The sequence below is a fragment of the Lineus longissimus genome, chromosome 15 (genome assembly GCF_910592395.1).
Source record: "Lineus longissimus chromosome 15, tnLinLong1.2, whole genome shotgun sequence".
In the NCBI taxonomy this organism is placed as follows: Eukaryota; Metazoa; Nemertea; class Pilidiophora; order Heteronemertea; family Lineidae; genus Lineus; species Lineus longissimus.
Window position 1 is genome coordinate 1,348,960 of NC_088322.1, and position 22,568 is coordinate 1,371,527.

The window sequence follows — 22,568 nt, forward strand, 5'->3', positions numbered from 1 at the left end:
TTTTTCCCCCTTGTCCGTCATTAAAGGCATGTGTGTTGGTCAACCATCCCTCCAACATGAGGCCCAGTTTCCCCTTATGACATCACTATTTCGGACACTCAGCGCCCCATTTCTGGAAAGGTGTATAGTGGACTCCATACCTCATCGACGTCATACTCCAACTGGAGGTTTGTCGATTATCATCCAGATCCAGATCCAGATCTCTTCAAGTTGCGAGTGCGAAACGACTGGGGGCGAATAGGCCAGGGCGCGAAACGAACGAATACCTGTGACATCATGTGACATTTGAAGAAAATGGCCGCCACCATATTAAAGTCAGATTTTGTTGTTTTCCTTGTTATTTTGGCAATAACTCTTATTTCTGGCGTAAAAATCAACCTTAATGGTAGCTGGGCTGTCGAAGATGAAGGTGGGTGGGTTGTTCATAGAACTGCCAGTCACTCATTGTGAGTAACCGGTGGGTAATTGCCAAGTTTGTGCTTACTATGTGAACAGTCGTCCAAGAAGAAAGTAGTAAAAAAAGTAAAACTATCTGCATGCCTGAGCTGGCTGTACTATGGCACGCCCTTGGCTTTACCCATGTCATGATCATGATGTTGCAGGCTTTCATGGCTTTGGCTTTATGAATATATGTCACTTTCACCCTCAAGGAGAATAAGACGTCATAGGCATAGCTAGGAGAAGGAGAACTTGTGTAATCTTGGGGTTCATCATGTTGATTGGAAACTTAACTGTGCAGTGTGCTGGCCTACCTACGTATGGAATCGCCCCGACTCAATGTATGATTTCTCTGACCAATCCAGTCTCCAGCTAAAGGAGAACAGTAAGCTGGAAGCATGCTGGTTAGTTTGCCTTGGTGCACAGCATAATACGCTCATGTCAGTGTCATGTTTTCAAAAGTATTGAGTTGATGAAGAACATGCTTATGACAAGTGATATATGACATGTGAATCCTATTTTAATGCAGCCCAAGGTTCTAATATCTGTCATCTAATCTGTTCATTTTTCAGGACGTGAGATTGTCACACTTGCCACAGTGCCTGGAGAAATCTTTATGGATCTGGTTAATGGCGGCTTCCTAGACGACCCCTATTATCGATCCAATTACATTAAGTATCGTTGGGTGTCATACAGGAACTGGACGTATTCAAGATCTTTTCTAGGTATGTAGTCGGAATCCTGGTGACTTTATTTGCTAAATCCAGTTGATCTTAGTGGTCCTATCCAGTCTCACTTTGAGGGCCATACTCTTCTTGAAATGCTCTTGAAACTCGAATCAGTTTTCCTTAATTTGAAGCATATCCTTGTATTATTTCAGTATCTCAGGATGTGTACGACCGCCCCCACCTTGACCTGGTCTGTGAGGGCTTGGACACGGTCGCAGCTGTTTACATCAACGATAAACTTCTCGCCAGAACAAAAAACATGTTCATCAAGCATCGCTTTGATGTCAAAGGCCTCCTTGTGGTAAGTTGATTGACTAAAATCCTTTGCATTTCATCCAGATTCTTGATAAGGAATCAAATTCTTTTTGTTGGAAATGATGGCCATCATGTTTTCTTTACTTCAGAAGGCGGAATTGAAACTTAGCACAGAGTGTGATTTAGAAAAATTAAAAAATAGTGCGGAGTGAAAATAAGGAAAATCTTTTTCAGGATTTTGGTATGGAATCCTTCTTTTCTGTTGTTGGATCCCTTGCCAAGTTGTTACCAGCAAAGATACTTGTGTCCCCTTTTTTTGTAGCCTGGCAAAAATATAGTGAAAGTTGTGTTTACATCGGCCATCCTGTATGCGGCTGAGCAGGCTAAAGCTCATGCGTATCCAATCCCTCCTGCTGACAGGAATCCATGTGAACATAGCGAGAAGTATCATCAATTCATACGCACTCGGCAGTCGGCGTTTTCTTGGGATTGGGGCCCTGCTTTCCCGACAGTTGGGATTTGGTGAGTTTTAAACTTTGCGTTCATTCCTAGAGTGAGGTGGTGTACTGGTGTTCGGTTGTTGGTCAAATAGGACCTGAGTTAATTATTTTGTTACAACATGTATGGTGCTGGCTTGTGGTGGACGCCATCAAGAGACTTGTTTACAAACACAGTTTATTTTAGGCCTATGCACTTACCTTCTTACGTAAGTGCATAGGTTCATTTTCTATCAGTTTTCTTATACTCGCCCCATTCGTGTGCAGAGCTCTGTGGTGTGGAGACCAGAAGAACGTTTGCTCCTGTTTCTCCTTCTTGGACAATTTACTCCAAGGTTCGACGTTTGTGATTAATTCTTTCCAAGCCTATAAATGGAAAGAATGCTTTTCTAACTGTGTGTCGGGCTGTGTGTCTCGAGGGATATTTCAAACTATGTATTGGCACAGACCGACATAGACTCGTGCACATGTGATACAGCTATTTCGTAAAGTCGTTTAAAACAAGTCTCTGTGGCGGCCGCAAGGAGGGGCACTTTACGTTTACGTGTACGTGTACGTGTTGTCGTACTTCCTGTTGGATATATGTACTTCCTGTTGGATGTGTACTTCCTGTTTGTCATTCAAGGCCTTCGTAAACCGTGACTTCTCTTTGTCACTCACTTCCGTTACCGGACTTGCACTCATCCTGTTCTTTTTCGTGACGTCATCTCTACATGTACATGACTGTGATTCTACTGGCGGATGTGTCTTCAGTTACAGACGGAGCGAACTTCTCCTAGCATTCAATGAGCTCTGGTGGTGTTGACACTTATAATATGTTTATGTTTACCTGGCTTGTTCCTGTTATTGTGAATAAAGTGTGTTTGTGTATTTGTGTAAAACAGCTTCAGGGTTTGTGTTTCTTCTGGTAATTTAGTAGTGTTTTTTCATGTAGCTATGGTACATTGGTCTCTCCGACCGGATTTTTTCATCCAGATCACATTCTTCGAGGCTGTTTTGCTAATAAATTTTTCTTTCCAGGAGCATATTTCATTGGTGATTGTTTGTTGTCTTTGTAGAGATCTATGTCACAAGTTCATGCATTTCTGACATCAATTTTCATGCCTACATGTATTTCATAGCGTACCGGTTGTGTGAATGCGTCATGTGCGTGCAACGTTACGTTTGCGTCATTGTAAATGAGTCATGTGCGAATGCGTCTTGTGTGTGTCACTGTGATTGAGATGTGAATGAGGTGTTTCTTGTTTCTTACATTTTCATTTACAATTCTGGTGTGGTCGTTTTGTGCGTGTCATCACTATTCACACGGCATATTTCATTCGGTACGACATTTTGGTATCATGTTCTATTCAATGAAATAGAGTTGTGTATTGCAAAATGGGCCAAATGCATATAAGTGCATTTGTTATTTTCAGTTGTTTGAGCAACGGTGCTCTGGTCATATAATTTGATGATGTGTTGCATATACATGTACTCTTATAGTGATCAGTTACGTTACGTGTGTTTCATTCATTCACTGGTATTAAATTGTTACGTGACATATTTGTGCATAAGGTAGTGTTGAGCCGAGGACTATCGGGTGTAGAGATTCTAAATAAGAATCTAAGCATTTCGTCGTGGGTTTTAAGTGGAGAACCTTTGGAGCATACTTGTCGAGATTGGCACTAGCTGATTAGAAACGGTGCGTGCCAATTGCGACCGGTCATCTCGTATAAAGCATTTATTGTGCGGTGTAAAACATCCTCCCCTCAGTGTGTCTTTATTTTCATACTCGAGTACAATAGTACAATATGGCGGCAAGTTTAAATGAGTTGCTTGAGAAGAGGCGAATCACCAGAGGTCGCTTCACAAAATATATCACTGTGACAGATACAGCTGCTAAGGAAGCTGAAACACTTGTTGCTGATGATGAGTCTAATGAAAAAGATGTGCATATAGCGATACGTACAGCTCTTTCTTCATTCAAAAGGGTTGAGGAAGTTTATGGGGAGTTATCAGGAGTGCAGGATCAAATAGATTATCATGCAGACAATGATGCTCGCCTAAAAGCGGTGAAAGATGATGATGGTGAGGTGAGATACCTCAAAGCGTACAATCATATGTGTGCTTCGATACAAGGGTTAGAGGCATGTTTATCACCTGTGCAGGAAGCAAGTGAAGCATCCGGAAAATCTGCTAAATCTGAGTTCAGCCCAGAAATGTTTGCAGAAAGCTTGTCAAAGGCTCTCGCCGGAGTGAACACTGGCGTTTCTAAGACACAACTAGAAGAAATTCTTTCTACGCTGACGCACAAGAAGCGAGTGATTCAGATCCCAAAATTCAAGGGCGATACTGAGCTATTTGATCAATGGCGAGATCTTGTGGGTGCAGAGGTTAGAAAACCTGGGTACAGTGACGTCGAGAAGACTCATGTTGTAATTTCATTACTCGATGGAGAGGTAGCAAAGTTGGTGTCTGGTTTGAAAGACCCAAGCTACGAAGAAATAATCGAGTTCTTAGAGAATCGTTACGGAGATGTGTTAGCTCGCATTGAGAAGGCTGTCAATGAGATAGCTAGTGTTCCAGTTGTAAAAAGTCCCACAGTTCGAGAGTTGGATCCTGTGCTGAACACACTGGTGGCAAACTGGAATTACATTAAGAAGAGGACACACGATGACCCAGAGCTCATCCGATCTAGTTGGATTCTCACTGCGTTAGTAAGGAGGAAGATGCCGAAGAGTTTGGTGAGAAAGTGGGACAGCGAACGAATCAAAGAAGAAAAGAGAACGACAGCTCCGTCCAACCTTCCAATTCGAATTGACGACTTGATCGAGAAGATCCAAGATGCAGTGAAGGTTGCTAGAAGGTCAGAGTCCCTTCCAAACGATCCAAAAAAGGAAAGATCATTTGAAAGGCGTCCATCTGGCCACGCCTTGAATGTGATCCCACAAACACAGGAGAGTACCGAAAGTCGGTGTGTCTTTTGTGATAATGCACACCAATCCTATTCGTGTCCGTCCGTTTCCAAGATGCGTGTTGAGGAGAGATGCGAGCGTGTGAAAGCAGCAAGGGCTTGCTTCAATTGCTTGTCGAGATTCCACATGGTAAAAACATGTCGATCTAGGGGATGCAAATCGTGTAAGAAGAATCACCATACTTTGCTCCACTTCGAGAAAAGAAGTGGAAGTGACAACGCTGCGAGAAGTAATGTATCAGGTTCTTCTAACCTTACATCAAAGGTACCACATCAGAACAAAGTTGAATCGACTGCAGGACTGGTCAAGTCTACTGGTTCAACGAATGTCGTCATGCAGAGCGGCATAGTCAAACTTGAGTCAAAGTCTAGGGTTGCGGAAGGTCGCGTGTTACTGGACACCGGGAGTGGTGTTACGTTCATTAGCCGTTCAATGGCAAAAAGATTGAATTTGAGAGGCCCCAAGGTTGAAGGTGAGTTCATCTTGGCAGGTGGAGAGGTGATGGCTACCACTACTGAGAAGGTCAAGTTCTATCTATCGGGAATTCTTCCTGGCTGGAAGGGAGAAGTTTTCGAAATTTCTGCGTACATTTTGGACAAGCCAAGTGCTCCGATAAATGCTGTCAACGTGGATTTCACCAAGATGAGTCATTTGAGGGGTCTACAGCTCGCGGAAAGATTTCCTGTCCAGGCAAACTCTGAAGTGGATGTTCTTCTGGGCATTGAAGACACTCTCAACATCTTAAAAGAGAAGAGAATCAGAGGGCCTCCAGGAACGCCCATGGCACAGAAGACTCACATAGGCTGGATCCTATGTGGGCCGTACTCAACCCAGACCGAAGTCAACTGTACTTATTGTGTCCACCGCGTCAGCTTCCAAGAACAAAATGAAACTGAGATGGCAACCCGTTATTGGGACCTTGAACACCTGGGCATTCGTCCTAATGAGAGTAAGAACTCGACTGAACTTGAGACTTCGGCCTTGGAGCAACACCGAATGATGACAACACGAGTAGGAGACCATTATGTGACTGGATTACCACGTCATCCAAGTTACAAGGATAGGATCCTCAAAAGCAACAGAGCCTTAGCTACAAATCGTCTAATAGGACTCGAGAAGAGACTGAAGAGAGACCCCAGATTAGCATCCGAGTATGAAGCTCAGATTCAAGACCTGCTCTCAGCTGGAAGAGCCGAAAAGGTATTGGAGGATAGAGAGCCTGACAATCATCAGGTTTGGTACCTTCCTCACCATCCAGTCGTGCGAAGAGATAAGACGACGACCAAAGTGCGTGTTGTTTTTGATGGGTCCATGATTGGATATGAAGGTGTATCGTTAAATGAGACATTGCTGCCAGGGCCAGCATTGCAGCCGGATCTCCCAGGGGTTTTGTTGCGATTTAGACGCCACAGAGTGGCATTAGTGGCTGACATCGAGAAGATGTTCCTTCAAGTTAAAATGAGAAAAGAGGATCAGGATTCTCAGAGGTTCTTATGGAGAGGTTTGGACAAGTCCAAGGAACCGGAGGTTTATCGTTTAACAACGGTGACTTTTGGTCTCACTTCATCACCATTCTCAAGTATACAGACGATTCTTGACCACGTGAAGACAAAGAAGGAATCATATCCAAAAGCTGTCGCTGAGATCGAAGACAACATCTTCGTTGATGATGTTCTTACTGGTGAGGAATTAGTAGAAGACGCGGCAACTTTAACAACTGATTTGAAGACTGTTTTGTATGACGGAGGGTTTTCTTTGCGAAAATTTATTTCGAACAAGCCAGAGGCGCTATCTCATTTAGAAGAGAGAGACTTAGCTTCATTTCACAAGGTTGCAACATTTGCCGAGGAAAGCACAAAGACGCTGGGCGTGAAATACTCACCACGTGAAGATGTCCTCATGTTTTCCTTCCTTGAGAGAATGGACGATAGGCCGGTGGAGACTCGTCGTTCTGTTCTACAGCAGTTACACAGAGTATACGATCCGTTAGGAATGCTTTCTCCGTTCACCATAAAGGCAAAACAGATTTTCCAGAGAACATGGCTGACACAAGGGACATGGGACGACCCTTTACCCGAGGAGCTAGATCATGAATGGAGGACTTGGAAGGAACAAGTTGAGATCCTCGATGAAATCAAAGTTCCTCGATGCCTCAAACCTGAAGATTTCCAGAATCCAATTTACTCCCTCCATGGTTTTGGCGATGCGTGCGAAGCTTCCTACGGCAGTGCAATCTATCTCTTGGCTGAAGATAGACCATCTGGAAGGAAGTATTCTACACTGCTCTTTTCAAAGACTCGTCTGTCTCCTATTGGGAAGAGACGTAGCATTCCTGAGCTGGAACTCATTGCCGCGCTCATCAATGCTAGACTGGTGACATACGTCAGAAATGAACTCAAGCTGCTGATAGAGAAGACAATCTGTTGGACTGACTCTCAGGTCGTGTTGCACTGGATTTCAAAGCCAGCGTATACATGGCAAGTTTTCGTTGCTAATCGGGTGTCAGAGATTCAACAGCTTGTTAGACCACTGAATTGGAGATACGTGCCCGGCAAACTTAATCCTGCGGACCTATGCTCACGAGGTGTCACAGCGAGAGCAGTGGTCGACTCCGCTCTGTGGTGGGATGGACCACTGTTTCTGAGGCAAAAGGAAACGGAGTGGCCCCCAATAATTGTGGTCTCTAATGAAGCCGAGAAGGCTAACGAGAAGAAGAAGACAACAAGTACCTCGTTGGCGGTTTTGCCCAGTCAAAGAATCAAGGACTCCGAGGTAGAACAATATGTGGAGAAATTTTCAGACTATGAGAAATTCATCAGAGTCATGATGAGATTGAGGAGTTGGATCACACTATACCGAAGAGACAAAGCAAACAAAGATGTAGACACTGTCCGAGATGAGGGGAGTGATCGATTGAGTGAGAGGAGGAAGGAAGAACTTCATTGGATACAATGGGCCCAAGAGAAGCATTTCCAGAAGGAGATACAGAAGCTTAAAGCTGGAGAGAGTGTAGAGAAGACAAGTGTCATCGTCCAATTGAACCCATATTGGGATAAGCGATCACGAGTTATCCGCGTAGGTGGTCGCCTCAACAATGCCCCACTGCCAGAAGAAGTGAAGCACCCAATCGTTCTTCCGACTCACAATTCGTTCGTGAAGATGCTTGTGATGCATTACCACAAGATTACCTTGCATCCTGGAGCGGCTCAGACTCTAGCAAGTCTACGAAACAGATATTGGATTGTCCATGGGAAACAAGAGGTGCGGCGGATACTCAATACGTGCAAAACCTGTCGAGAACCTCTCAAGATCGACCAACGAATGGCACCTTTGCCAGAGGAGCGTATATCAATCGCACCAGCATTCACTAATGTCGGTGTCGATTTTGCTGGGCCACTCTTCGTGAGGGTCACAGTTGGAGGTGAATCAACAAGCAAAGTGTACATTTGTCTGTTTTCCTGTATGGTGACTAGGGCCATACACCTTGAGCTTGTCGAAACACTGACTACTGAGCAGTTTATGTTGGCCTTGCGGAGAATGATGAGCCGAAGAGGACGATGTCGGATGATGCTGTCGGACAACGCTAAAACTTTTAAGAAGGCTTCAGACATAGTCCAGAAGATTTTCAAGAAGCAGGATGATGTTAGAGACAAGTTAGAACAAGAGGGCATACGCTGGAAGTTCATCACTGAACGTGCTCCATGGCACGGTGGGTTTTACGAGAGAATGGTTGGATCGGTAAAGAGACCATTGAAGAAGGTTCTCGGGAAATCGAAGCTCACCCAGATTGAGCTGATGACTGTTTTAACGGAAGTAGAGGCAATGGTGAACTCGCGTCCATTGACCATGGTGTCGAGTGATACAGAGGATTGGTTGCCCCTCACTCCGGGGCACCTTGCCATAGGACGAAGCCCCCAGTCTCTTCCGGAGGTTGACAAGGTTACAGCACAGACCACACTTGGCAAGCGTTGGCGGTACCAACAGTCTCTTATGAAGCAATTTTGGAACAGATGGACAACAGAGTACCTTCTCCAACTCCAGCAGATGCGGAAGTGGACCGATGTAAGGGACAACCTTCAAGTTGGGGACGTTGTATTTTTGGCAGAAGAAGGGATGCGAAAGGGAGACTGGACGTTGGCCAAAGTGGAAGAGTTGCACCCAGGCAGGGACAACTTAGTGAGGTCCGTGACAGTGAGGACAGCTGCTGGTCTGAGACGGCGACCAGTACAGAAGTTAAGGTTACTTGAACCAGTAGATAATCAGTAGATTATCGCGTACGATTATTACTTATAGATTAGGACATGATGAAGTCATTGCAATTTCCGATGATAATGTTTGCACCACTAGTATACTTTGTTCAAACGATTCATATAGTAAAATGCTACAAGCGTAGCGCGCGCAAGCAACATAGAGATTTTGTTTTTAGTTTGTAGTGAAAATCTTTATACTTGGGTTAATTCGATTTTCAGAGGGGAGGATGTTCGGTTGTTGGTCAAATAGGACCTGAGTTAATTATTTTGTTACAACATGTATGGTGCTGGCTTGTGGTGGACGCCATCAAGAGACTTGTTTACAAACACAGTTTATTTTAGGCCTATGCACTTACCTTCTTACGTAAGTGCATAGGTTCATTTTCTATCAGTTTTCTTATACTCGCCCCATTCGTGTGCAGAGCTCTGTGGTGTGGAGACCAGAAGAACGTTTGCTCCTGTTTCTCCTTCTTGGACAATTTACTCCAAGGTTCGACGTTTGTGATTAATTCTTTCCAAGCCTATAAATGGAAAGAATGCTTTTCTAACTGTGTGTCGGGCTGTGTGTCTCGAGGGATATTTCAAACTATGTATTGGCACAGACCGACATAGACTCGTGCACATGTGATACAGCTATTTCGTAAAGTCGTTTAAAACAAGTCTCTGTGGCGGCCGCAAGGAGGGGCACTTTACGTTTACGTGTACGTGTACGTGTTGTCGTACTTCCTGTTGGATATATGTACTTCCTGTTGGATGTGTACTTCCTGTTTGTCATTCAAGGCCTTCGTAAACCGTGACTTCTCTTTGTCACTCACTTCCGTTACCGGACTTGCACTCATCCTGTTCTTTTTCGTGACGTCATCTCTACATGTACATGACTGTGATTCTACTGGCGGATGTGTCTTCAGTTACAGACGGAGCGAACTTCTCCTAGCATTCAATGAGCTCTGGTGGTGTTGACACTTATAATATGTTTATGTTTACCTGGCTTGTTCCTGTTATTGTGAATAAAGTGTGTTTGTGTATTTGTGTAAAACAGCTTCAGGGTTTGTGTTTCTTCTGGTAATTTAGTAGTGTTTTTTCATGTAGCTATGGTACAACTGGTGAAGGTTTTATACTGTCAAACCAGCAGTGGCAGATCCAGAAATTCGGGAAGGGGATCTTGGAAATGTGAAGGGTCTGATAGTTCTCCCTCCACGAGGCATCTTGAAAAAGAATTGCTCTCCGACCAAAGGGGGAGGCGCGTCTCTTCAACTATCCCTCAAATCCCCCAGTTGTCACAGGATCTGGTTGCCACTTTGTGCCTTTGACTGAGTATTCATTTACTTAATTGAATAACCCCCCCCCCCTCCCCGCGACTGAAGTGATGAAAATTGAAATAGGAAAATGTGCTTTAATAGATTGACAAATAGACAGATGACCTGCTTATTTGTTCATTAAATTTGTCTGTTAGACTTTTAATTATGCCCGAAAATTATGACTTGGCTGTATATAAAAACTATTCATGTGATCTCTCTAATTCCCTTCCATTCAGCAATTCAAGTGAATGGCTAGCAGTTAGGCCTTGAATAGGTTATGAAGATGAGTTTACTCTCTAGGTACACATAAGGGGCAGTACAATCCTTCCATTCCAGGAAGCCCATCTACATCGATGGCTACACAGAGGCAAGAATTGGTGAAGTCACTGTCGCTACCTCAAAAAGTAAGTAGCCTATAAACGGTACCGATATTATTGTAGACAAAAACTATAACACACGTACACAAAAATTCGAAAGAAAAATGAAAATAAGGATGATTTCAGTTCTTAATTTGCATATTTTATCCACTACAACAGTGTCAAAGCACTTTGAATTCATTCACCAGTCACTCCAGTCAAATCCAGGAGCCTGTCTAAAGAAACCAAGGGGTGTCCATACAGTGCTACATGTAGCGGTGCATGGTGGCAGGTCATTACATTATCCTCCTGGTCACCTTAATCCCATGTCTGGCTGGCCCTTTAATAAAAGGAGAAACTTATCTGTTACAAATGTAGTACGTACATTATAAAAGAACCAGACTCAATAGTCATAATTCTAAAGTGCATGCCTTGCCAAAAGTGATTATAATATGACGTCATTTCAGCGACCAACTCCAGTTGGGTCGTGAGCGGGAAGGTGCACTTCCATGTCTTGTCTGACGTCACCATCGATCTTGTGATCAGTATCCCGGGGCTGAAGAAAGTTGAGATGTTCAAGGTCAAACTCTCACCAAAGGTCACGGGAGGTCAGGAGTTTAAGTATCGTCTGTCTATTACAACTGTGAGTATACATTAGTACCTCTCTATTAAGGACATCCCCTGCACTGATGTTCCTGCTGTTGAAATTCACATTGATGCGATGTGTCCATTTGAAACAGGATTCTACAAATATTAACCACTTCAGTACTGATCTTTCTGTTGTGTGCCACTACAGTTGGACCCCCCATTTACAGGGTAACTGGGTAAAGGAGTCCATCTCCAGCTACTGTCCACTTAGACAGAGTCGTTTACTTTCCCTAGCATATTGGTACATGAGCAGTGAATCTCAGTTTCATGTAACGTCTCATTAAAAAGCCAACGCAATCAAAATAAAGTGACTTGCCCATGATCACAAGCAGCATTACAGTGTGTGGTGTCAAACCCACCGTGTTTGGAATAGTAGAAGTAAAACTGGATACCGTCACTGTAGTTTACAACAATGTCCATCGGTCCCTATTGTTGGGCTGTTGTGTTGCTCCACCGACGCGCGTTTCTGCCCCTCTAGGCTTCATCAGGGTGGCTGGGGTTGACTTGCATCTGTCTTGTTCCAAGTTCACAGTTTGAATGACATCATGACTCAGGGGTGGTTTCTCAATGACGTTGTGACGTTATAGACTTTGTTGCGACTCTGTTGTTGAAACATTCTGTTGTAGTCAAGCAGGTGGGCTGTCCAAATGGCACATGTTGAGGAGTACAGGATCAACCGATGATACACACGGACCAGACAATAAAATCGGAATAGTAGAAGTAAAACTGGATACCGTCACTGTAGTTTACAACAATGTCCATCGGTCCCTATTTTATAAACCCACCGTGTTTGCCCACTGCCATCCTCTTAATGATAATCTATCAGACTAATAGACACTTTATTACACAAAATTAGAAAAGAGCTCTCATTGTCTTTCAGCCAGTTGAACTCTGGTGGCCAAACGGACATGGGAATCAGAAACTCTATGATATAAACGTACAAATTACAGACGATAGTTTGGACCCGGTTGATAAGAAGTCGTTACGGTTTGGAGTCCGTACAATCAAGTTGATCGAGAATGATATACAAGGTGGCAAAGGTTAGTGGTCGAGCAGAGATCTTCGATTGGCCGATCATAGGCCAATGAAGATATCTTATAGTACTCCCCCAAACCGCCGGTCTATCGGGCTATATTGTTTGGGTCTACTGAGGCTTGATCCATGCGTAGCTCCTTGATCAGCCAGTGGGTGATAGCCTGATTGGGCACGGTCCACCAAGGATCTTTTCTCGTCCGGTCAAAGTTAGGTGACCACTAATGGAGGTTTCACTCTAGTTCCTCGATGAAGGTTGATTGCTATGAAGAACTTGCATCCAGAATATGAACAAAATGAGGTTCGTTTACTCGCTTACCTAAACCTCTGTCTGCGATCAGTGATGTTCTGGAGCCCATTTCAAGTCTGCAACTTCTCAATGAAAATCTATTCAAACCTTACTGATCATACTTATTCCTTGTCTCTGCGAGGAAAAACTGTTGATGAGTTGTTGGAGACCTATGCATGCTTGAATATCTATCATAACTTTCTGGCTTTATTTCAGCGACCACATTTTACTTCATGATCAACGACAAGCCGATCTTCATGAAGGGCTCCAACTGGATCCCTGGTGATGCGTTCCAAGAGAGAATGACCCCTGAGAGGACGAGGAACCTGCTGCAGTCAGCTGCTGATGCTGGCATGTGTATGATGAGGGTCTGGGGCGGAGGGGTAGGTTGAATGTGATAGATAGTCAGCTGCTGATGCTGGCATGTGTATGATGAGGATCTGGGGTGGAGGGGTAGGTTGAATGTGATAGATAGTCAGCTGCTGATGCTGGCATGTGTATGATGAGGGTCTGGGGAGGAGGGGTAGGTTGAATGTGATAGATAGTCAGCTGCTGATGCTGGCATGTGTATGATGAGGGTCTGGGGAGGTGGGGTAGGTTGAATGTGATAGATAGTCAGCTGTTGATGCTGGCATGTGTATGATGAGGGTCTGGGGTGGAGGGGTAGGTTGAATGTGATAGATAGTCAGCTGCTGATGCTGGCATGTGTATGATGAGGGTCTGGGGAGGAGGGGTAGGTTGAATGTGATAGATAGTCAGCTGCTGATGCTGGCATGTGTATGATGAGGGTCTGGGGTGGAGGGGTAGGTTGAATGTGATAGATAGTCAGCTGCTGATGCTGGCATGTGTATGATGAGGATCTGGGGAGGAGGGGTAGGTTGGATGTGATAGATAGTCAGCTGCTGATGCTGGCATGTGTATGATGAGGGTCTGGGGTGGAGGGGTAGGTTGAATGTGATAGATAGTCAGCTGCTGATGTTGGCATGTGTATGATGAGGGTCTGGGGTGGAGGGGTAGGTTGAATGTGATAGATAGTCAGCTGCTGATGTTGGCATGTGTATGATTAGGGTCTGGGGAGGAGGGGTAGGTTGAATGTGATAGATAGTCAGCTGCTGATGCTGGCATGTGTATGATGAGGGTCTGGGGAGGAGGGGTAGGTTGAATGTGATAGATAGTCAGCTGCTGATGCTGGCATGTGTATGATGAGGGTCTGGGGAGGAGGAGTAGGTTGAATGTGATAGATAGTCAGCTGCTGATGCTGGCATGTGTATGATGAGGGTCTGGGGTGGAGGGGTAGGTTGAATGTGATAGATAGTCAGCTGCTGATGCTGGCATGTGTATGATGAGGGTCTGGGGTGGAGGGGTAGATTTGATCAATAAGCAGAGTTATGATGCTGCCAACTTGTAGTTTCCTCACGTTTTCCAGTTGTAAAAAGGCCCAAAACATCAATTTTCTAAAAATGTTGAAATGCGCTGTATGCCGTTTGCTATGCGAGGGCGCACAACTTTCACTTTTCAACCTAAAAATCTCCATCTGATTCTAGATCTATGAAACGGATGTATTCTACGACCTGATGGATGAGCTGGGCATCATGGTCTGGCAGGACTTTATGTTCGCTGTAGCCATGTACCCGGCCGACCAGGAATATCTTGATACGGTCCGTGAAGAAACCACATACCAAGTAAGCTGTATTCATGAGTTTACAAATAGTATCGTAGTACATGAGAAGTAGTATTCATCTGCTAATACCTTACCACAAGGTCCATGGAAGTGCTTAGCCAATGTACTGCTGCAGTAATATCTACTCCATGAGAGGTGTGGTAAGCCACCATTTTGAAACATTTTAACACTGACGCCTGGAAGATTATACTCCTCATATCACCTGTGATGCCCTGAAATTCAATTCGCACGCTGCTGAAAGGGGTGTGGATTGAAGCTGCTCATTGCCGGTGCCTGCCTGCTGTAAGGGGCTTTAATAATCTCCATGGACATAGATGTGCATACCTCTCCTTGGCGAGTGACCCCCCCCCCCCACTGTTTATACTTGGACGCCACTGAGAGGTCAATTTATGATTCCAACTTGATTGTCATCTCTCTCCGTCTTCATCGCAGGTGCGTCGTCTGCAGCATCATGCCAGTATCGCCATCTGGAGTGGTAACAATGAATGTGCTGGTTGTCTCGCTAGTAACCGGTAAGTCACTCTCATTGGCCAGGTAACCGGTAAGTCTCTCTCATTGGTCAGGTAACCGGTAAGTCACTCTCATTGGCCAGGTAACCGGTAAGTCACTCTCATTGGCCAGGTAACCGGTAAGTCACTCTCATTGGCCAGGTAACCGGTAAGTCACTCTCATTGGCCAGGTAACTGATAAGTCACTCTCATTGGCCAGGTAACTGATAAGTCACTCTCATTGGCTAGGTAACTGATAAGTCACTCTCATTGGCCAGGTAACTGATAAGTCACTCTCATTGGCCAGGTAGCTGGTAAGTCACTCTCATTGGCTAGGTAACTGATAAGTCACTCTCATTGGCGAGGTAACCTGTAAGTCACTCTCATTGGCCAGGTAGCTGGTAAGTCACTCTCATTGGCCAGGTAACTGATAAGTCACTCTCATTGGCCAGGTAACTGGTAAGTCACTCTCATTGGCCAGGTAACTGATAAGTCACTCTCATTGGCCAGGTAGCTGGTAAGTCACTCTCATTGACCAGGTAACTGATAAGTCACTCTCATTGGCCAGGTAGCTGGTAAGTCACTCTCATTGGCTAGGTAACCAGTAAGTCACTCTCATTGGCCAGGTAGCTGGTAAGTCACTCTCATTGGCCAGGTAGCTGGTAAATCACTCTCATTGGCCAGGTAGCTGGTAAGTCACTCTCATTGGCCAGGTAACTGATAAGTCACTCTCATTGGCTAGGTAACTGATAAGTCACTCTCATTGGCCAGGTAACTGATAAGTCGCTCTCATTGGCCAGGTAACTGATAAGTCACTCTCATTGGCCAGGTAACTGATAAGTCACTCTCATTGGCCAGGTAACTGATAAGTCGCTGTCATTGGCCAGGTAGCTGGTAAGTCGCTGTCATTGGTCAGGTAGCTGGTAAGTCGCTGTCATTGGCCAGGTAGCTGGTAAGTCGCTGTCATTGGCCAGGTAGCTGGTAAGTCACTCTCATTGGCCAGGTAGCTGGTAAGTCGCTGTCATTGGCCAGGTAGCTGGTAAGTCGCTGTCATTGGCCAGGTAGCTGGTAAGTCACTCTCATTGGCCTTTAGCTTGTACGCTTTATATTGTACAACTTTCTCAAACTCATCACATTTTTTCCCCAGTCTTCCCTGAAACCTTTCAGCAACCCGACCGCACTTTAAGATCTTCAGATGGTTTGCTTTTTGACCAGCCAAGGGCTAGGTTGGTGACCTTTGGCGACAGAGCCTGTCTTGCGTCGTTCCCAAGCTGTGGAACCGACTGCCAATCAGCTTGCAGACACTGACCAGCACCCCTCTCTTCGCGGGTCACTGAAAAACCTATCTCTTTTCCCGGTATAATGTAAAGTGTCACTGATCACTTCAGTGGATGCTGGCACTATAAACACCCTCATTTGGTTGATATGATTGATTGATCTCCGCTGCTCAATCAACGCTACAAGCTCGCATTTCCCTCCTTCAAACTAAGAAATAATCATTGAATGTCTTACTTTCCAGTTTTGGGACGGCGGCCCATTACAAACGTTACTATAACGACTATGTCGCCCTCTATATTGGCGTGGTGTTGAATGTGACGGCCCAGGAGGACCAGAGTCGGCCTATCGTCAGTACGTCACCCAGTAATGGCAAGCTGACGCCTGGAGCTGGTTGGATCGATAAGAATGTTTATGACACTCACCATGGTGACGGTAAGCCAGTGTTTACAGTTTCAAAACAGAAGACCCGGTCAGTGTGCAAGGGTTAAAATCAATGTTCAGAATTAACCATGGTAACCGAGCGGTAAAGTTATCAATGTGCATGCGTAACATGATGCCAAAACCTGGAAATTTTGTACAATTTTGGCAAAGTGATCTTTTTAGATACTTGAGATTTTGATTTTTTTGTGCGTAATAATACATTTTGTTCAACTGTGGTTTTCTGTGGGACATTACCCAAAATTAAAGTGCCAGTTTCGTGTGAAATCAACAATCCACTCATCATAACTCATGACAGATCTTCTCTTCATTTTGGTTCAGTCCACTTCTACACGTACTCGGGGAATCTCTGGGACTGGCGTCGCTTTCCCAAACCCAAGTTCTGCTCGGAATACGGCATCCAATCGTACCCGTCATTTGAGGTGTTGAAACAAGTCTCTCAGCCCGAGGATTGGTACTTCAACAGTACGTTTATTGCAGACAGGCAGCATCATTGTGGCGGTAGGTCAAATCTGAATATCATGATCCGGTCCATTTTGCATTGCATCATGGTTAGGCACCAGGCGCGCTGGGTTCAGACATCCTGTGTTGACCCTGTTCAACCAGTTGAAGGGTAAGTCCTATATAACGTGTGATAGGCCTATGTAAAAAAGATGCCTTAAAACCGGCTAAATAGCTTCTACAGTGTCAGTATCTGATAAACTGTCCTGGTAGGTACACATGCTTGATAGTGAAAAAACACTAGCAATATCAGGGGAGGCATGTTGATGTCTTGGTCTCACTTTTGTAAATATACGAGGGGGGGGGTTGGATGATATCCAAAAACTACCAGGGCAATATTCCTGAAACTTACATGGATGACACCATGGCCAAAGACGTTAATTATGATAAACAATGGATTGACTTTGATCTAATTAATTTCAGGCCCTTTGTGGTCAAAATTTGTGAGACATTTCATGAGTTATGAAGAATTCTGAAAATCATCAAATGTTTGAGAATGGTGATTTAGTTTCTTATTCGCTGACTACAAGAATATCGCACACTTTCTTGCGTTTAACTTCATCTATTTTCTCGAAATTTACATTTTCTGGTAATTTCAGGTGACAAACAACTTTTTGATATGGTGAAAGCTGTGATGCATCTCCCCAACTCGACAGACCACATCAAACTATTCAGTGATCTTCTCTATGTCTTCCAGGTAGGTATTATAGGCACTTGTGTCACATAGAACCTCAAGTGACATTTTGTTGACAGAGCGTTACATTATTCTTTGGGTTTTCTAGAACGGAACACATTATCACTTGCTGAAAACAACATCAGCTGCTGGCTGGTGCATGCGAATTGGACATTCTGTGATGATGTTTAAGTTCATCTTGCCTTGTCACTTTCAGATTAATCAAGCAATGTCCATCAAAACAGAGAGCGAAGTCTATAGAAGGATGCAGGGTGTCATGAATGGTCTTGGTGGTTACACGATGGGATCACTCATCTGGCAGCTCAATGATAACTGGCAGGGGCCTTCTTGGGCAACGTTAGGTAAGTTTCAGTGTCGACAGTCTCGTTTCTCATTCTTTAGGACTTTCTTTAACCAAATCCTCCACAGACACCCAGGTAAATGCCTTCACTGTTCGTTTGATATTTGAAATTTGTAATTGAATTAGAAAATTTCAAACTGTGTAGATGTACACAGGATTATGTGGACAGATAAACAAATACAAATAAACATTTGAGCAAAACTCATCTGCATCTGAACTGGACTACTGAATTGTGTGGAACTGCATTTCTATTCTGTTTATTTTTTTCATGTATTTTAAGTTCGACCAGAGCACAGTTGTGATTGTTTTGCGAGCTATTCTCACTCAAAAAACTAGCAAGATTTTGTGCCTCTATTCACTTTTGAAATTTCTCAAATGTCTAATTATCAATTTTCAGAGTACACTGGCAAATGGAAGATGCTGCATTACTATATCAAAGACTTCTACAATAAGACTGTGGTCGTCCCGTGGGAGGATGGGGATACATTCAAGATCAGCTTCGTCCAGGAGGACGTTCAGCTGCCGGCACCAGGGGAATCGGTGGAAATCCTCAAAAGTAAGACGGGTGTCCCTCTTGGATCGTCTTACAGAAGTTCTGGGCAGGACCAGTACTCACAAGAGACATTTGAATGGCAGCAGTCATCGGCTGAAGAGGGCAAAGATCTGAAGTGGTCTAGGAGTGCGGTCACAGAGGAGGCGGAGGGTCAGAGTCCAGGGGTGGTCCACATGGGGCAGCAGAAACTACTTGTCGTGGAGAAGGCTGCCGGTGATAAGGATTCGTCGTGGTATTGCTCAACTGCCAAGCCGTGTGTTCTAGTCCTCACATTCAGGCCGTGGGATCTCACAAAATCTCCACTTAGAATTCAAACAATTATCAAACAGGTTTGTAAACAGTTTAAAATTGAGCAGTTTCATGAGAACTAGGCCTGGTGATTATCGTCTCATCTTGATTATCATGTTGCATGTATCATACACAGGGCCGCTGTGCCTATTGTTTTGTTTGTGGTGCACACATTTTCCCAGGTCTCCCCCAGGGCAGGCTGCTCAGGAAGTTGGAATGCCTGTCTGGAATACACAGAATTCTCAGTCAGTTGGGGGACTGAAGCTTTAGGGAGAATCAATAATTTCTGGGTTGTCTTATTTTTCAAATGCATTTTTTCAGTCCACCATCTTACCGTCCATGGTTATATTCAATAATAAGTTGGGAAACAATCATTTCTGAAGAGAAGGGATGTTACATTTTCCAACTGCACTTATTTTTTCAGTCCACCATCTTACCGTCCATGGTTATATTCAATAATAAGTTGGGAAACAATCATTTCTAAAGAGAAGGGATGTTACATTTTCCAACTGCACCTATTTTTTCAGTCCACCATCTTACCGTCCATGGTTATATTCAATAATAAGTTGGGAAACAATCATTTCTAAAGAGAAGGGATGTTACATTTTCCAACTGCACCTATTTTTTCAGTCCACCATCTTACCGTCCATGGTTATATTTGAAGCGGAGACATCCACGATGTTGGGTCAGTTGAAGAGAGAAGATTACATGATCGAGATTACCGTCCAAGACGAGGCCAGCGTGACACTGGCCTCAAACTTTTACTTCCTGACCGTTCCTAAAGCTGCCTGGGGGATGAGAAAGGCTAACATCAAGGTAGGTCTTCTGTGACATCACAATGAAACGTGTGGCCGCTGCAGCCAATCTGGTATCTTGGCAATTTGAGACAAATGCCTCTTTTGACACAAAGACAGTTTTGATCCTTCCACAATTGGAACCCACAACCTCCTGATTTAGAGCCTAGTGCTCTAGCCACTATGTCGCTATATCCCTCAATAAGTTATCAGTTCATGGATTAGCATTAAGCAACTAGGAATATCATTCCCCTGGATAGAATGCTGGCCATGAGATCCCCTGGACAGGATGCTGGCCATGAGATCCCCTGGACAGGATGCTGGCCATGAGATCCCCTGGACAGGATGCTGGCCATGAGATCCCCTGGACAGGATGCTGGCCATGAGATCCCCTGGACAGGATGCTGGCCATGAGATCCCCTGGACAGGATGCTGGCCATGAGATCCCCTGGACAGGATGCTGGCCATGAGATCCCCTGGACAGGATGCTGGCCATGAGATACTCTTCATTGCCAGACTGTACATCATTGTGATTTTTTTCTCCTTCAGGTTAAAAGCGTCACAGCTCGGGACAAGAACTTCGTGATCACACTCTCCAGTGACCAGCCGGCGTTGTTCGTCTTTGTGGAGGCATGGGGGATCAAGGGACGATTCTCTCAAAATGGCTTCCATATGATGTCTGGCCCAAGCAAGGCTCTAACGCTGGTCTTCTATCCGTGGGAGGTGACGACCGTCAGGGTGTTACAGGATTCACTCAGGATCACATCTCTTATGGACGTTTATCAGTTTTAATTATGGAACATAAACTTGTTTTAATAGCTCTAATATAATCTAAAATAACTCGTATTACGATCATGTCTTAACATTTAACTGAGATCTGAATATGTGTTAGATTTATAACTAAATGAGAAAAATCTCAAACCTACGGCTAGTATGACATCTGAATGTCAATCAGACATTTTGTTTGCCCAACACAACTTACCGGTAATCAGATTGTATCACTTGGCACATATCTTACATTACCAGGTATGTGTTTAACCATTCCAGTTGATCAGATTGTATCACTTGGCACATATCTTACATTACCAGGTATGTGTTTAACCATTCCAGTTGATCAGATTGTATCACTTGACACATATCTTACATTACCAGGTATGTGTTTAACCATTCCAGTTGATCAGATTGTATCACTTGGCACATATCTTACATTACCAGGTATGTGTTTAACCATTCCAGTTGATCAGATTGTATCACTTGGCACATATCTTACATTACCAGGTATGTGTTTAACCATTCCAGTTGATCAGATTGTATCACTTGGCACATATCTTACATTGCCAGGTATGTGTTTAACCATTCCAGTTGATCAGAAGACTGACATGCACAAGAGTTATTCTGTTTTTGGGAGTCAATATGGTCTAGTGTATCACACTTGGCTAGCTGTCAAGAGGTCTCCGGTTCAAAGCTTACAGTTGGCATAAGATGCTAAGCAGTTGTCATAGTCTAACTTCCCATCCTCCACCCAGGACCCGGTTGTTCAAAGTTCTGTTATCTGGTTTGGCAGCGCTAAACCACTGTTATCTTAGCAGGCCGCCAAATTCGCGTTAAGGTTAGCGGCCGCTATACAACTGCTAAGTAAGCGGTACCTCAAGGGTTTTGTCTTTGGCTGCTGCCAAGTGAAGCAGCGGTCGCTAAACTAACCAGGCTTTGAACAACCGGACCCAGGTGTCTAAATGGGGACCAGTCAGAAACGCTCAGGTTGTAGTGCTGATTATCGACAATCTTTTTTCAATGTTGTTTTCTTTAAAAGACCGAGTGTCACTTGCTGGTCTTGTGCACTCACCCTTAATATTACAGAAGAATATCATATATTTGTAGTTTGTGATAATTTTTCACATGTTTTGGTAATAAAATCACTGATTATTCAGCAATATTCATTAGATTTAGGTTTGTTTTTGGCGGGTATCTCCTTATCTTCATTAACTGGCTTAAGGATTCACTGTGGCAAGACCATGTGCTGAGAGTGAAGGCTACTGGAAACACTGATACTTCTCTTGGTGAAATCATCGACAAGGAGGGCTGTCCAGAGTCAACCAGTTGGGGCCTGGCCATGTAAAAGGCACCAATCATTGAAGCTGGGTCAATAATGACAGAATCTGGTCATCTGAGGGACACCACTCATCACAACCTGTCCACTGTCAACAGTGACAGGACCTGGTCATCTAAGGGGACACCAATCATCACAACCTGTCCAGGGTCAACAGTGACAGGACCTGGCCATCTAAGGGGACACCAATCATCACAACCTGTCCAGGGTCAACAGTGACAGGACCTGGTCATCTAAGGGGACACCAATTATCACAACCTGTCCAGGGTCAACAGTGACAGGACCTGGCCATCTAAGGGGACACCAATCATCACAACCTGTCCAGGGTCAACAGTGACAGGACCTGACCATCTAAGGGGACACCAATTATCACAACCTGTCCAGGGTCAACAGTGACAGGACCTGGTCATCTAAGGGGACACCAATGATCACAACCTGTCCAGGGTCAACAGTGACAGGACCTGGTCATCTAAGGGGACACCAATCATCACAACCTGTCCACTGTCAACAGTGACAGGACCTGGCCATCTAAGGGGACACCAATTATCACAACAACCTGTCCAGGATCAACAGTGACAGGACCTGTCCATCTATAAGGGGACACCAATCATCACAACCTGTCCAGGGTCAACAATGACAGAATCTGGCCATCTAAGGGGAC

At 44.4% G+C, this 22,568-nt stretch overlaps 1 protein-coding gene across 1 annotated transcript; it reads left to right on the plus strand.

Moving 5' to 3' along the window:
• The first annotated feature begins 294 nt into the window (after positions 1-294).
• LOC135499949 (beta-mannosidase-like) lies at positions 295-21,740 on the plus strand. Its single transcript, XM_064791020.1, has 17 exons — positions 295-409; positions 1,011-1,163; positions 1,319-1,467; positions 1,744-1,943; positions 10,757-10,824; positions 11,244-11,419; positions 12,305-12,464; positions 12,962-13,128; positions 14,290-14,427; positions 14,859-14,938; positions 16,434-16,624; positions 16,952-17,131; positions 17,731-17,828; positions 18,022-18,166; positions 18,563-19,047; positions 19,637-19,822; positions 20,350-21,740. Exons 1-17 carry the CDS (start codon positions 295-297, stop codon positions 20,590-20,592), a joined length of 2,934 nt encoding a protein of 977 aa, XP_064647090.1. The 3' UTR covers positions 20,593-21,740.
• The last annotated feature ends 828 nt before the right edge of the window (positions 21,741-22,568 follow it).